Source organism: Nycticebus coucang, chromosome 22, assembly GCF_027406575.1.
Source record: "Nycticebus coucang isolate mNycCou1 chromosome 22, mNycCou1.pri, whole genome shotgun sequence".
Taxonomy (NCBI): domain Eukaryota; kingdom Metazoa; phylum Chordata; class Mammalia; order Primates; family Lorisidae; genus Nycticebus; species Nycticebus coucang.
The window spans coordinates 18,239,496-18,256,370 of NC_069801.1; the positions used below are offsets into that span (position 1 = coordinate 18,239,496).

Here is a 16,875-nt window from a genome sequence, read left to right on the forward strand (position 1 = left end):
GGGACTGTAGACACCTGCCACAATGCCCAGCTATTTTTAGTGATGGGGTCTCGCTCTTGCTCAGGCTGGTCTTAATCTCCTGAACTTAAGCAATCCATCCACCTCAGTCTCCCAGAGTGCTGGGATTACAGGCGTGAGCCACTGCGCCCAGCCCAGGTTTTTCCTTTATTAAAATGTGTATGCATTGGCTTGGTGCCTGTGGCTCAAGTGGCTAAGATGCCACCCACATACACCTGGGATGGCGGGTTCGAATCTGGCCCGGGCCCGCCAAACAACAATGACGGCTACAACCAAAAAAAAATAGCCAGGCGTTGTGGTAGGCGCCTGTAATCCCAGCTACTTGGGAGGCAGAGGCAGGAAAATCGCTTGAGCCCAGGAATTGGAGGTTGCTATGAGCTGTGATGCCATGGCACTTTACCCGGGGTGTCAGAGCCTCAAGCTATTTTTAGAGAAAAATAAAAATGTGTATGCAGTTTTTTGGCACCCTCTGTGTATCTATTGCCCATGCCAATAAATAGATTTCTGCTTCATGATTTTTTTTTTTTTTTTGAGACAGATTCTCATTCTGTTGCTTAGGCTAGAGTGCTATGGTGTCAGGCTAGCTCACAGCAACCTCAAACTTCTGGACTAACACAATCCTCCTGCCTCAGCCTCCTGAGTAGCTGGGACTACAGGTGCCTGTCGTGACACCCAGCTAATTTTCTATTTTTAGTAGAGAAGGGGTCTCACTCTTACTCAGGCTGATCTCGAACTCCTGAGCTCAAGCAATCCTCCTACCTTGGCCTCCCAGAGTGCTGAGATTACAGCTGTGAGCCATTATAGTTGGCCTGCTTCATGATTTTTTTAGTCCTATACATTTCAAGATATGGTGGTATCACAACTTACCCAGGTAACCTCTGATGTTGGACATTTCTATTTTTTTTGTAGTGGCAAAATCAAATGCTCTATCCCTGGAACTGCTTGTCAGTGTGCAAGAATGAGTCAATTATCAGGATAAACTCAAGGTAATAACTCTGTCTTGAGTCTTGGCAGTGTGCATTTTTACATAATCATCACCATTTCTGGTTTTATAACAGCACTGATCACAATGGCTTCACGATTTATAACATAGTCATGGTGTGTAACACACCTTTTGGGGGCTAGGCACAATTATAAGAAGGACTTTATCTAACAAATGCAATCAGTGTAACCTGGCTTCTTGTACCTTCAATGACTCACCAACAGTAAAAAAAAAAAAATAGGGTGGCGCCTGTGGCTCAGTCGGTAAGGCGCCGGCCCCATATACCCGAGGGTGGCGGGTTCAAACCCGGCCCCGGCCAAACTGCAACCAAAAAACAGCCGGGTGCTGTGGCGGGCACCTGTAGTCCCAGCTACTCGGGAGGCTGAGGCAAGAGAATCGCTTAAGCCCAGGAGTTGGAGGTTGCTGTGAGCTGTGTGATGCCACGGCACTCTACTGAGGGCCATAAAGTGAGACTCTGTCTCTACAAAAAAAAAAAAAAAAAAAAAGATTCACAACATAACGCCTTTTTCTCTGGTTAAATTAAGGTGGGGAAACTTTTTTAGCTGACCAGCTGTTATAGTTAATGAGCTGGCTTTTCTCATCAACTCGATTAGGCAGCTTCAGATATTTATATATATATATATATATATATATATTTTTTTTTTTTTTTTTTTTTTTTTTTTTTTTTTGTAGAGACAGAGTTTCACTTTATGGCCCTCGGTAGAGTGCCGTGGCATCACACGGCTCACAGCAACCTCCAACTCCTGGGCTTACGCGATTCTCCTGCCTCAGCCTCCCGAGTAGCTGGGACTACAGGCGCCCACCACAACGCCCGGCTATTTTTTGGTTGCAGTTCAGCCGGGGCTGGGTTTGAACCCACCACCCTCAGTATATGGGGCCAGCGCCTTACCGACTGAGCCACAGGCACCGCCCCAGATATTTATATTTTATTGTGGAGACAGACAAGCATAATATTTGAAAAGTTTACCCAAATTCTGAATCCCTCCTTATCTACAGTTTTGCCTTCCATGGTTTCAGTTATCCATGGTCACTGTGGTCTGAAAATATTAAATGGAGAATCCTAGAAATAAAGAATTCCTGAGTTTTAACTTTTAGCCTCCTTCAGAGCATAATGAAATCTCATGCTATCCCACTCCATCCTGCCCAGGATGTGAGTCATCCCTTTGTCCAGAGTGTTCCTGTCCACCTGTTAAAGTCATTTTTAGGAGACTTCTTTGTTATCAGATTGACCTTCTTGGTGTTTGTGTTCAAGGAACCCTCATTTTACTTAATAACAGCCCCAAAGTAGTGATGTGGGCAATTCAGATGTGCCAAAGCGAAGCTGTAAAGTGCTTCCTTTAAGTAAAAAGATGAAAGTTTTTGACTTAATAAGGAAGAGGAAAAAATATATATATGTTGAAGGTTGCTAAGATCTACTGTAAAAATGAGCTTTCTGGGAAAGCTGATTATATACATTGGGTCATTCATGTCATACCCAACTAGGACAGAACTGTGGGGGAGGAAAGCACTCAGGGCACGTAACATTGCTTCAAAAATATAATTCTCTACAAGCTGGCTGCTGAAATTGCCTGCCATAACCTGGAACAATCTGCTGAGACCCTAGGGATAGTTTTACCCACTGCAGTCACTTACCAATCAGAATTTGCCAGAACTTCGAAACTTTACTAGAGCCAATGAACTTTCTCAAAAAGCAATATGTAACATTTCCCTCTCTCTCTCTTTTTTTGAGACAGAATCTCACTCTTTCACCCTGGGTAGAGTGCCATGGTGTCATCATAGCTCATAACAGCCTCATACTCTTGGGCTTGAGCAATTCTTTTGTCTCACACTCCTGAGAGCTAGAACTATAGGTGCTTGCCACTACACCTGGCAAGTTTTTCTATTTTTAGACAGGGTCTTGCTCTTGCTCAGGCTGGTCTTGAACTCCTAATCTCAAGCAATCCACCTGCCTCAGCCTCCCAGAGTGCTAGGATTACAGGTGTGAGCCATTGCACTTGGCCACATTTCTCTAGTTTTTAAATTTTTTTTATTTTTTTTTTATCAATCAACCTGAGCATTTTTTATAAATCAATTTTATCATTTTTTAAATTTTTTTGAGACAGAATCTCACTATGTCGCCCTCAGTAGAGTGCGGTGGCGTCATAGCTCATAGCAACCTCAAACTCTTGGGCTTAAGCGATTCTCTTGTCTCCGCCTCCCAAGTAGCGGGACTACAGGTGCCCGCCACATGCCTGGCTGTTTTCTTGTTGCAGTTGTCCTTGTTGTTTAGCTGGCCTGGACTGGGCCTGAACCTGCCAGCTTTGGTGCATGTGGCTGGCACCATAACAACTGTGCCATAGGCACCAAGCCAACATTTTTCTAGTTTTTAAAAAGTAAAATCTCAGCTGGGTGCGGTGGCTCACCCCTGTAATCCCAGCGGTCTGGGAGGCTGAGGCAGGTGGATTGCCTGCCTGAGCAGGTTCAAGACCAGCCTGAGCCAGAGTGAGACCCCCGTCTCTAAAAATAGCCAGGCGTTGTGGTGGGTGCCTGTAGTCCCAGCTACTTGGGAGGCTGAGGCAAGAGGAGAGTGTGAGCCCAAGAGTTTGAGGTTGCTGTGAGCTAAAGACGCCATGGCACTCCACGAAGGGCGAGCAAGTGAGACTCTGTCTCAAAAAAAAAAAAACAACCCAAACTCTAAATTCTTTATTCTTTGGACATAAGAGAGACCACCTGGTCTGTGTATATGCCCTGAATTTTATTTTTATTATTTATTTATTTTTTTTTTTGAGCCAAAGCCTCAAGCTGTCGCCTTAGGTAGAGTGCCATAACATCATAGCTCACAGCAACCTCCAACTCCTGGGTTTAGGCGATTCTCTTGCCTCAGCCTCCTGAGTAGCTGGGACTACAGGCACCCCCCACAACGCCCGGCTATTTTTTGGTTGCAGCCATCATTGTTGTTTGGCGGGCCCAGACTGGATTCGAACCCACCAGCTCAGGTGTATGTGGCTGGCACCTTAGCCGCTTGAGCCACAGCGCCGAGCCCCAAATATAACATTTTAATTTTAGAGATTTGTTCCTATATTATTTAGCAGAAAAGCTGACTTACAGTGCCTTCAACGTAGAGGGGTTTTTCTCTCTTATGTAGTCAGGAGGCATGTGGCTGAGGACCCGATGTGGTGGTATCAGGGCTGGCAACTGCCATTCTCTTGTCCTAGTGGCCATGAGATGGCTGCCCCAGCTCCAGGAAGCATTGTTGACACTTGGGTCAGGAAGGAGGAGGGGAAGTCGCAAGGTACCTGCAGCTATCTCTTTGATCAGGAACACCAAGAGCCTATCAAGGTGCCCCAGCAGGGGTCTACTTATTTCTCTTTGAACAAAAGTGTCCTGTGGCTACCCTCAGCTGCAAAGGAGCTTGGGAAAATAGCTATTTAACTTCCCAATCTCTAGAATGTTCCCCAGCAAAGGGGAATGGGTGGTAATATCTGTTAAGTTAGTTAATCGCAGTGACTTCTCCTGTGCTTCTTTATGGATGGTGGATTTACGAGTGTCTTTGCTTTTTTCCCTTTATTTTCTACGCCATTGTATTTTTCTACAATAAGCATTTATAATTTGTATTATGGAAAAAATACAACAGCTACCACTTAAAAATTCCCTTGTGAAGTTGTGGGCTTCTATTTCTGGAAGTGTTCATACTATTATCAGTCAAAATTGTGCAGAAGGAAAGAACTGTTGAATTCCGTGCGAGTTTAGATTGACACCTCTATCTTCCCCAGTAGACTGTGACATCCCCAGGGAATGGGTGGGTGGGGAGATCTATCATTTGTTTAGCTCCTATCAGGCACGGTGCTAGTTACTTGGCAAGCAAGCAATGTCTCAGCTGATTCTCAGAGCTGCCTTCCTTTTACAGATGAGAGGCAGACAGGTTAAATAAATTAGTTAAGTCATATGTCTTGCTTGGGTAAAACAAAGCTGATCTCAGAATATAGTACCAGGCTTTAATTTTGTGTGTTTCTGCCACTAAGGAGTCAATGAATCATTAGATTTCCTTTTTAATTGCAGCCATTACTCGATAATTATTTCTGATAAAGCATCTATTAATTTTAATTACTGCAATTGAAAAATAACAGGCTGGGGCGGCGCCTGTGGCTCAGTGGGTAGGACGCCGGCCCCATATACCAAGGTGGCGGGTTTGAACCCGGCCCCGGCCAAACTGCAACAAAAAAATAGCTGGGCGTTGTGGCGGGTGCCTGTAGTCCTAGCTCCTCGGGAGCCTGAGGCAAGAGAATCACCTAAGCCCAAGAGCTGGAGGTTGCTGTGAGCTGTGATGTTACAGCACTCTACCGAGGGTGACAAAGTGACACTCTATCTCTAAAAAAATAAAATAAAATAAAATAAAGAAAAATAACAGGCTATATATATTGCCTGCAAGGAGGAACTTGATACTCAATTGCCTATATCTAATCTCCTTGACTAATTATGAATAAATAATATGATTCCAGATGAAAAGACAGCTAAGAGGGCAGCACCTGTGGCTCAGTGAATAGGGCGCCAGCCCCATATACTGAGGGTGGTGGGTTTGAACCTGGCCCTGGCCAAACTGCAACAACCAAAAAAATAAAGGCTCAGCACCTGTAGCTCAAGCGGCTAAGGTGCCAGCCACATACACTAGAGCTGGCAGGTTGGAATCCAGCCTGGGCCTGCCAAACAACAATGACAACTACAACCAAAAAATAGCCGGGGGTTGTGGCGGGAGCCTGTAGTCCCAGCTACTTGGGAGGCGGAGGCAGGAGAATCGCTTGAGCCCAGGAGTTGGAGGTTGCTGTGAGCTGTAATGCCACAGCACTCTACCCAGGGTGACAGTTCGAGGCTCTGTCTCAAAAAAAAAAAAAAGACAGCTAAGGATTTGTTTCCCATGGGTTTTTTTTTTTTAATTTTTCATTATGGCCTGGCATAGTAGCTCATGCCTGTAATCCTAGTATACTCTGGGAGGCTGAGGTGGGTGGATTGCTTGAACGCACAAGTTCAAGACCACCCTGAGAAGAGCGAGACCCCAATCTCTACTCAAAACAGAAAAAATGAGCAAGAGGATAGCTTGAGACCAAGGATCGCTTAAGCTCCAGAGATTGAGGTTGCTGTGAGTTATGATGATGCCATGGCACTCTACCCAGGGCGATACCCTGAGACTCTGGCTCCAAAAAAAATTTTTTTTTTCATTATGACTAAAACTTCAAGCATATAAAAAAAGTAGAGAGAATAGTAGGAACTCCAGGTACCCATCACCTAGCTTCAAGAATCATCACTAGTTTGCCAACTTTTCCATTTATCTCCCCTTCTCCCATTTTTTAAAGACTATTTTAAAGCAAACCCAAAGGCTCACTTCACCGTGAACTTTTGTGTGTGTGTGTGACAGAGTCTCATTTTGGCACCCTGGGTAGAGTGCCGTGGCATCATAGCTTACAGCAACCTCAATCTCTGGGGCTTAAGTGATCCTTTTGCCTCCACCTCCTGAGTAGCTGGGGCTGTTGACACTTGCCACATGACCATTTTTATTTTTAAAATTTTTTTAGAGACAGAGTCTCGCTCTTGCTCAGGCCGTGAACATTTCTATAATTGGAATAAAATAGCTATCCCATGGCCTTGTGTTTTCTTTCTTTAGTTCTGCTAGTACAGGAAGTGATGGCACAAAAATCAGCCTGCGTGGATTTCTGGGTGGCCCAGGGGAGGAGGGGCACATTCCTCACAGGCTGTACAATTTGTTTTGCTCTTAACTCGGGACACTCCTCCACTGAAATTCCTCAGCAGTTTTACTTTTCTCAAATGCTGAAAATCAAATCTCTGGTTTGATTAGTTACAGACATCTGGGGAGTATTGCTTCTGAAAACTACTTGTGGCATGACAATATCTTTCAAGTTGCTTAAAGCTATTTGGCATTTTTAAAGTATTGAAAACATCTGCCTGGCGCCGTGGCTGAGGCTGAGTGGGGAGCGTTAATTGTTGCCCACGGCAGGCATTTCCCATCAGAGTTCTTGCTCCCTGTGCTTTCAATGTCCTGGACTGCCTGCCAGTTGGGACGTGTCAGGTGGTACAACAGGTGTGGGGGAGGAGTGGCCATGCTGGGAGATCTGTGGCATGTTCCTGGAGGATTCTGTGCGTCTTAGTCTGTGTTGTGCTGCTGTAACAGAAAATCCCAGAATGGGTAATTTGTAAAGAGGAGAAACTGGAAACTGGGAAGTCCAAGGTCAAGGGGCCCACATCTGGTGGGAGCCTTCTTGCTGCATTATAACATGGCAGAGTCGTCTCTCACAGAACATATGTGAGAGTTGGAGGGAAAGGGTGCCTAACTCATCCTTGTTTTGAGAGATTCTGTTGCCCTGGGTAGAGTGCTGTGGCGTCATAGCTCATAGCAACCTCAAACTTTTTATTTTTTATTTATTTATTATTTTTTTTGGTGTTTTTATTTATTTATTTATTTGTTTATTTATTTATTTATTTATTTTTTGTAGAGACAGAGTCTCACTTTACCGCCTTCAGTAGAGTGCCATGACATCACAGGACTCACAGCAACCTCTAGCTCTTGGGCTTCCTCAATTCTCCTGCCTCAGCCTCCTGAGCAGCTGGGACTACAGGCACCCGCCACAACGCCCAGCTATTTTTTGGTTGCAGTTCCGCCGGGGCTGGGTTCGAACCCGGTGTCCTACTCACTGAGCCAGAGGGTTTTTTTTGTGTGTGTGTGTGATTTTTGGCTGGGGCTGGGTTTGAACCCGCCACCTCCAGCATATGGGACCGGCGCCCTACTCCTTGAGCCACAGGCGCCACCCAAGCCAGAGGTTTTTTATTGTTAAACCATAGCTGTGTACATTAGTGCAATCAAGGGGTACAATGTGCTGGTTTCATATACAATCTGAAATAGTCTGATCAAAGTGTTCAACGTAGCCTTCATGGCATTTTCTTAGTTATTATATGTAGACATTTGTATTCTGCCTTTAGTAAGTTTCGCCTGTACCCATTCTAAGATGCATGTGTGGCCCCACCTATTACCTTCCCTCCATCCTAACCTCACCCCTCCCTTACCCTCCCTTGGCCCTTTCCCCATAGTCTTGTGCTATAGTTGGGTTATAGCCTTCATGTGAAAGCTGTAAATTAGCTTCATAGTAGGGCTGAGTACGTTGGATACTTTTTCTTCCATTCCTGAGATACTTTGCTAAGAAGAATATGTTCCAGCTCCATCCATGTAAACATGAAAGAGGTAAAGTCTCCATCTTTCTTTAAGGCTGCATAATATTCCATGGTATACGTGTACCACAATTTGCTAGTCCATTCGTGGGTCAATGGGCACTTGGGCTTCTTCCATGACTTAGCAATTATGAATTGGGCTGCAACAAACATTCTGGTACAGATGTTTTTGTTATATTGTGATTTTTGGTCTTCTGGGTATACACCTAGTAGAGGAATTATAGGATCAAATGGCAGGTCTATTTTTAGATCTCTAAGTATTCTCCAAACATCCTCCCAGAAGGAACATATTAGTGTGCATTCCCACCAGCAGTGTAGAAGTGTGCCCTTTTCTTCACATCCATGCCAACATCTCTGGTTTTGGGATTTTGTTATGTGGGCTACTCTTACTGGGATTAGGTGATATCTCAAAGTAGTTTCGATTTGCATTTCTCTGATGATTAAGGATGATGAGCTTTTTTTCATGTGTTTGTAAATCGTGCGTAATGACATTAATCCATTCATGAGGGCACACAACCAAAATGCACCTCAATTTATAAGAGAAACTCTAACAGACATGAGCAACTTGATTTCCTCCAGTTCCATATTAGTTGGAGATTTTAACACCCTTGTGGTCAAGTCTGACAGATGAAAACTCCAGGGGACCCAGTCAACAGGCCCCCCAACCACCCACTTTTGTGAGTTTTACTTCTAGGAGCTGGACCGAATTCTTATAATGAAGATCAGAGAAAAATCCTCTCTGGCTTCTAGCAGAAGAGGATACAAAGAATCATCTTAAAATACACCTGAACATTCTATTCTTCTTAACAAAGCCTGACCTCAGGAGAAACTATTTTATCAGAGCCTAATCAGATGAGGTTTTACCAAAGTCTTGCCACAAATGTGAAAAGGGAAATTACCCAACTCCAGGCTTCTAGTCAACCTGTCCCACCAAAGGGGGGAAAAAAGAAAAAACCTGAGAAGCACTTGTGAAGTCTGAGGTACAAGCTCATGAAAGACTGAGACCTAATTATAGACTGTAGAACTTCCCTTCTCTCAGCACCTCACCGTCCCATCCCTAAAGGCCTATTGGCTGCAGTTCCCTTTGCCTGGATGCCATGGTCACCTTTTAACAATAAATTACAAGGCACACTAAAAGGCAAAAACACAGTTTGAAGACATAGAGCAAGCATCATATCCAGAATCAGATATTCCAGGATATTGGAACTGTCAGAGCAGGAATTTAAAAAAAGCCTATGATTGGGCCTGGCATGGTGGCTCATGCCTGTAATCCTAAGACTCTGGGAGGCTGAAGTGAGTAAATTGCCTGAGCTCAGGAGTTTGAGAGCGGACTGAGCAAGAGCAAGACCCCGTCTCTAAAAATAGCTGGGTATTGTGGCAGGTCTCTGTAGTCCCAGCTGCTTGGGAGGCTGAGGCAAGAGAATCACTTGAGCCCAAGAGTTTGAGGTTGCTGTGAGCTGTGACAGCACAGTGCTCTGCTGAGGGCAACAGAATAAAACTCTGTCTCAAAAAAAAAAAAAAAAAAGTCTATGATTACAATGTTAAGAACGCGGGCGGCACCTGGGGCTCAGTTGGTAAGGCACCAGCCCCATATGCCGAGGGTGGCGGGTTCAAACCCGGCCCCGGCCGAACTGCAACAAAAAAATAGCCGGGTGTTGTGGCGGGCGCCTGTAGTCCCAGCTACTCGGGAGGCTGAGGCAAGAGAATTGCTTAAGCCCAGGAGTTGGAGGTTGTTGTGAGCTGTGTGATGCCATGGCACTCTACTGAGAGCTATAAAGTGAAACAGAGTCTACAAAAAAAAAAAAAAGAAAGAAAGAAAATGTTAAGAACGCTAATGTAGCAGAACAGGGACCAGCTCCTGCCCCCAAACTAGCTTGTCACCAATCATGAAACTCATAGCAACCCCAGCCCCATGATGGAGCTTCTTCTTAGAGCGTAAATGAAATCTTCACCAACAGGGGGCGCTCACACCAATTTTCATCAGAGCCAACAGGTTTTTCCAATTTCATTGAAATTTGTGACATTTTTCATTGACACACAGAAGAAGCCAAGACTTTCTTCTGAAACTGTAAGTGTGAAAATGAGAGGGTGGGATAGAATGGATTCTTTTTATTTCCTACATATATATCCCTGGGAAGAGAAAAGTAAAGGAGAACAGAGTTCTGGGTAGTATTAAAAAATCATAGTATCAGCTGGAAGGGCACTCAAAATGATCTTTCAGCCTTCTGATTTTACACGTGGGAAACTGAGGCCCAGAGAAAGGAAAAGTATTATGTAAGATCACACAGACAGTGTGTGGCAAAGGGGTGTTTCAGGCCAGAGAAGTTTGCCTCCAAGACCTGCACGTTTCCCCAAAGTCTAGCCAGTTTTACTGAACACCTGGCCTGACCACACCACATAGCCTGGGACACGAGACGCTGGGGGGATATTAGTCACCCAGTATGCCCTGATGTGTGCAGAGGTGGTGGGGGCAGGAGTGATTCATTTTATCCTTCAGTTTAGAAGTCCCTTTAGAAATCAGGGGCAGGTATTACTTCCCGGTGTTGGGAGTATAAATTAGTTTTATTTTCTCTATCATTTCTAGTGTTTTCCAAAATTTTACAACAAGCATCAAAATTTTATAATCCCTTCCCATTCTATTTTTAAAAAGAAGGTAACTGGAGGGCAGAGAAGTACTGAGATCCATCAAACAAGGCCAATCAGTGGCTGTCACTTGGGCCAGAGGCCCCATCCTAGAAGCAGCCCTGAGGGTTATCGGCTCCAAGCCTGGCACACAACGCCACCTCACCCTTCTCTTTGCCTTCGCCACCACCATACCCTGCTCCTGAAATGCCCTTCTCCCATTACGCTGCCAAATCAGACTGACTTTCAGAGCCCGACACTCATTCTGCCAATTGTGTGAAGGTGTTTTAAAGCCCTCCTCCTCCTTTTGGGAGGACCCTCTGTCTTCCTCCTCTGACCGCCGGTGGCACCTTACTTGGACCTGTTTCATAATCTTTATCATATCCTGCCTTGTCCTGGAGTCTTTTGCACCCAGGCTGTCTCTCCTATTGGACTGAGACCTCCTTGTGGGCAGGGCCTGCATATTAATTACCTTTGTATTCCCAGTGCCATCCTCAGCCCAGCCCATGCTAGACTTCAAATGAATGTCTGCTGAACTTACACAAATTGAAACTTTAGTATCCTAAAAGAGGGGTGTCATATATAAGTTTATGGCAGGGCTCATCAGCACTGCTGACATCTGGAATCTGCTCATTAATTCTGCATGGAAGGAAGTCCCAGCGTTTAGCAATGTACATTGCCCCGACCTGCTAAGTGCCAGTAGACACAGAAATACATCTAGGTCGCCTATTCCAAGTCCAGTGCTCACCCTGCTCTCCTGGGGGCCTCTCAGGACCCCAGCAAGATCTTTCTTCTCCACTTAGGTGTGGCCACTGTATCCCATCCTCATATCCTGGGTTCCCCCCGTACCCTTCCTTTTTGCCCTGCCCCCATGGCCCATGCCAGGCTGTGACCCCCCAATTGGCCCCACTGGTCTATGGAGTCCAGCCTCAGGCTGTGCCTGGACACTGTCACATCTTCTCCAGCTCCTTGGGCTCTTCTCCGTGCTTGAACACACTGATGGTGACCTGGCCCGTCTCAGAACCATACTTGTTCTTGACAAAGACACCATAGCGCCCGCTGTCCTCGCTGTTGACCCTCTGAATGGTGATGGTGACCTCTGTTCCCCTCACTTCCATTTGGTAGCGGTCATGGAAGGTGACGGGCTGGTCATTCTTCAGCCAAGAGATTTCAGGGGTAGGGTCTCCAGAGATGACACAGGTCAGGCACAGGGTCTGTTTCAATGGGCAGGAAGAGAATGCTTGGTCTTACCTCCTTGTGATCTGAACTTGGCATTCACCTTCACGCCCCCCAGAGAGCTCCTAGTACAGGTTGCTCCTTATGATAAATTTATTATGTGTGTGTTGTTATGACCCATTTTATCTTAACCCCACATTCTTTATCCTTAGACTTTTGGTAGGAATACTGATTATTTAGACTTTCAGATCATTATTACTCTAGTAATTATTTGCTTTCTTGTCTTTTGTCATATGTATCATTATGATTTTACCATGTAAGTAAGGTTATGTTGCTTTAATACATTTATGAATTGAGTTAGTAAATTGGACCTTGGGCGGCGTCTGTGGCTCAGTGAGTAGGGCGCCAGCCTCATATACCGAGGGTGGCAGGTTCAAACCTGGCCCCGGCCAAACTGCAACAAAAAAATAGCCGGGTGTTGTAGCAGGCGCCTGTAGTCCCAGCTACTCAGGAGGCTGAGGCAAGAGAATCACCTAAGCCCAAGAGCTGGAGATTGCTGTGAGCTGTGACACCACAGCACTTTATCAAGGGTGATAAAGTGAGACTCTGTCTCTACAAAAAAAAAAAAAAGAAGAAGAAGAAAAGAGAATTCTTGGATCAGCTTTAACACGAAGCATTGTAGTGTCATGATTAAACACACAGGCACTGGCATCATGCTGCCTGGCTGCGAATCTCAGCTCTTCCCCTTCAAGTGGGGTGACCTTAGGTGAGTCCCTTCACCACGCTGGATCTCAGTTTCCTCAGCTATAAAGTGTGACAAGTAATAACTAATACCTGATTTCATATGGGTGCCTTGCTGGTTAACTAAACTAAACTAGGTAATGTACAGGGGACAGGACCTGGCACAAAGGAGGCACCCCAAAATCGCTAACTGTCCTTTTGGAGAACAGTCGATTTCATAACTTCAGCTGTGGAAGGGCTTCTAGGGGTTATCTGGTAGAACTCCTGTGGAAACTGAAGTTAGATGGAACACCCAGGGCTGTCTACCAGATGGGGGGAGAGCTGAACTGCTGAACAGCCAGCCAGCTCTGACGCGGGGCCTAGCGGCTTTCCTTTACATGTAATCAGTGAGGTGCATCACTTGGCGTGTCTAGTCCCTTTGGCCAACCAGCCAATCTCTGGCTGTCAAATCCACAGTGATCAATGATGAATGCACAGCATGCAGGTGCTGGCCAAGAGCCAGGAGGGTCAGTACCTTATCCTCCATGATTGTGGCCACGTCCGGCAGGCCCCTCACCACTTTGGCACGATCTGGAAGGGAAATAAGAAATGCCAACCATGAATGTTTTCCTTCTAGCTGCTTCCCAGAAACAGGTTTCCGCAGAGATGAGATCGAGTTTTGAGCAAGCCTTTTTTTTTTTTTTTCTATTTTCATCATTTTGGACGGAAATCTTTAAAACGATATTGCACATTACCTTGTCGTCATCAGTAGAAGATATAGGACTAATGTGTTTCTGCCACTGATTTGAGGCTATTATTAAGATTGGAGGGCCAGGCATGGTGGCTCACGCCTGTAATCCTAGCACTCTGGCAGGCTGAGGCGGGTGGTTTGCTTGAACTCAGGAGCTCCAGACCAGCCTGAGCAAGAGCGAGACCCTATCTCTCAAAAAAAAAAAGCCGGGCATTGTGCTGGGTGCCTGTAGTCCCAACTACTCAGGAGGCTGAGGCAAGAGGATCCCTTGAGACCAAGAAGGGCAATAAAGTGAGACTCTGTCTCAGAAAAAAAAAAAAAAGAGAGAGAGAGATTGGTGGGACCTGGAGGTGACTGAGGGGTCCCTCCCCTCAAGAACTGGGAAAGCAGGCAAATGGATGGCTCTGAGCCTTAAACAGGCAAAGCCCACACAACAGGTGTGACCGAGAGGAGGTTAGGAAAAGTGAGATCGAAGTTTTCAGGACCCTTTGACTCCAGTCAGGCAAGGGGCCTGGTAGCTGCTGCGTGTGGGCAGAAAGAAAGTGTGCTTATAAATCTCTGAGCAGAAAGCCCGTGTGTCCCTGGTGCTCTAATAAGGCTGTGGGAGTGGAAGGGGAGGCCCAGACCTTGCATCAGAGAAGGGAACAAAGCCCAACGTGGTGACATCTGTCCAGTGCATGAAAGGGAAGCAGGACCCTGAATTGGGCAGGGAAGGCCCCAGAGATGGATGCTGTTGTGGGCGAGAATTTTCACCAGCCCACTGGGATAGGGGGGATGTTCTCATTAGGAAAATGATTAGTTTGGTGGCATGAGAACCTCTTCCCAGCCTGAGCAGACCGAGGCTGGTCTCAGGCTGTGCTCTCCCCACCAAGGTGGACAACCCCGCCCCCTCGTCGCACCTGTCCCTTCTTGCTGCACAGCTGCTGAGACCTCTCATCACCCCTTCCAGAATACAGTTCCTGTCAAGTGTGTGAGTGAGGGACCTTCAGTGACAATGATGCCATGTAGGGCAAATTACACCCTCCCACAAATAGCCTCAAGCCAGCAGTGTGTTAATCTCTCTTACAGATCTCAGAGTTGTCCAGTCTCCTCTGTGGCCAGGCTGGCAGGGGCTGCTGTGCTCTGCTGCCTGGGTCTTTACCCCACTGAAATACCCACTTCTCATCCTCTGGGCCACAAAGGCCAGAAGGCCAGACTCCTACTCTGGGACCCTTTAGATCTGGGAAAGGGCCTGGCCAATGGGACAAACCTGGGCTGGTGGACTGTTCATGGCTCCCCCAGCAGCCAGTGGCCGTGCCATGCGCTTTGGGTTTGGACTTCATCCTGAATCTGATGAGGCCCCAAGACCCTGACAGCCTCAGCCTCAGCTTTAGTCACCTTGCTACCCCAGTAGCTCCCTTGGGCAGCCTCTACCTCATTACTCTCCATACTCTGCCTTCCAGGGCCCACCAACGTTGCCCCACACCAATGACCCCAGGTATCCTCACACTTCCCATCTGTCCTACCCAGGTCTCTCCAGCAGCTCTCGAGGACCCAGAGACCCATAGACACCCCCTCTTTCCCAGGGAACCAGGGCTTCCATGGCTTGCCCGGAGGCTTGAGCTCCTGGGAAGTCCACCCCAAACTCAGAAACAAACCCAGCAGAAGTATCAGCAGACTCACTCTTCTCAATGATTGCCAGGGCTCTGAAAAACAGAAATGGGAACGAGGTATGATATCCCATTTGTTAAAGGACAGTCCTGATGGGTGGGGGCTCCCACCAAGGGGCACAATTCATGCCACAGGCCAGAGGAGCCCGTGATGAGAACCACAGAGGAAACTTACTTCAGTCTCTGATGTTCAGCGAGGGCGTCATCGAAAGCTGTAAGGACAAGGAGGGAGGGAACGTCAGGGTCTCTGCTTCATGACCCCAGGAACAGGGCCTGTCTTCCACTGTCCTCCCCAATCCGAGGTTCTCCTGGGGCAGTGCCAGGATTGGAAGCGGAGACAAGAGTCCCCCCAAAAGACCTTGGGACCTTCTAAATAGACAGATGGGCAGACGGCTCACCTTGCCCCGAGAGATCTGTCGAGAGCTGACGGACGTCCTTCCCGGCAGCTATTTCCAAAGTGTATTTGCCCTTGTCTGAGTCTTTGGGGTCCAGGATGTGGAGCCAGATGTCATCCAGGGTGGTGCCTGCCCTTATCCGATCACCACTCTCGAGGCGTTTGTCTCTGAACGCGAGGGCAGGGGAGTGGTTAAGGCCGGCTGGTGCTGTCAGCAGACACCCCGGCCCCATACTGCTCTCTTGGAGTTTTGACTCTAGATCTTATGGCCATCCAGGAGACCCTCCAGGATGGAGTGATACCCTTTCACTTCCATTCATGATCCGGCCCTTCATTCATTCATTTGGTCATCAAATCTTGTGGCACAACAACTGTGTGCGGGTGCTGAGACTGCATTGTGACATGTTTTGTGGGCTGGGACCCTGAGGAAATGGTGCTCCAGGGTCCACGTCCTCCACCCTCAGGAACCACTTCCTCACCACTTCATTCTTCTTTTTTTTTTGGAGACAGTGTCTCACTGTTGCCCAGGCTAGAGTGCTATGGCCTCAGCTTAGCTCACAACCTCAAACTCCTGGGTTTAAGTGATCCTCCTGCCTCAGGCTTTCTAGTAGCTGGGACTATAGGCATGCACCATTGTGCCCGGCTAATTTTTCTATTTTTAGAGAGACAGGGGAGAAGGGGTGGGGTCTCACTCTTTCTCAGGCTGGTCTCGAACTCCTGAGCTCAAGGGATCCTCCTGTCTTGGCCGCCCAGAGTGCTAGGATTACAGGTGTGAGCCACCACGTCTCTACCTAAACTCTCATCCTAAACTCTCCTAGAGTTTCTTCCCACAAACTCTCCCCTAACCTTTAGAAACCACACAAATTTAAAACTCTTTCCCTTCTTTTTTTTTTTTTTTTGAGACAGAGTCTCACTTTGTCACCCTCAGTAGAGTGCTGTGATGTCACAGCTCACAGCAACCTCCAGCTCTTGGGCTTAGGCTATTCTCTTGCCTCAGCCTCCCAAGTAGCTGAAACCACAGGCGCCTGCCACAATGCCCAGCTATTTTTTGTTGCAGTTTGGCTGGGGCCAGGTTTGAACCCGCCACCCTCGATATATGGGGCCGGCGCCCTACTCACTGAATCCCAGGCACCACCCTCTTTCCCTTCCTTTTAAAAATTTCATTCCTGGGCAGGGGTGTTAGCAGATGCCTGGAGCACAGTGGTTACAGCGCCAGCCACATTCACCGAGGCTGGCAGGTTCGAACCGGCCTGGGCCAGCTAAACAACAATGACAACTGCAACAACAACAACAAAATAGCCGAGCGTTGTGGCAGGCGCCTGTAGTCCCA

General features: G+C 47.0%; 1 protein-coding gene across 1 annotated transcript in view; it reads right to left on the minus strand.

Moving 5' to 3' along the window:
- Nucleotides 1-8,750: 8,750 nt before the first annotated feature.
- The window catches only part of MYOM3 (myomesin 3), a 55,711-nt gene continuing 47,586 nt past the window's right edge, over nt 8,751-16,875 (minus strand). Inside the window, exons 33-37 of the mRNA XM_053575143.1 lie at nt 15,550-15,713; nt 15,327-15,363; nt 15,165-15,187; nt 13,287-13,342; nt 8,751-12,069 (exon numbers count right to left, since the gene is read on the minus strand). Of these exons, the coding sequence (XP_053431118.1) occupies nt 11,806-12,069; nt 13,287-13,342; nt 15,165-15,187; nt 15,327-15,363; nt 15,550-15,713 (544 nt within the window). The 3' untranslated portion in view covers nt 8,751-11,805. The remainder of the gene's footprint in view (nt 12,070-13,286; nt 13,343-15,164; nt 15,188-15,326; nt 15,364-15,549; nt 15,714-16,875) is intronic.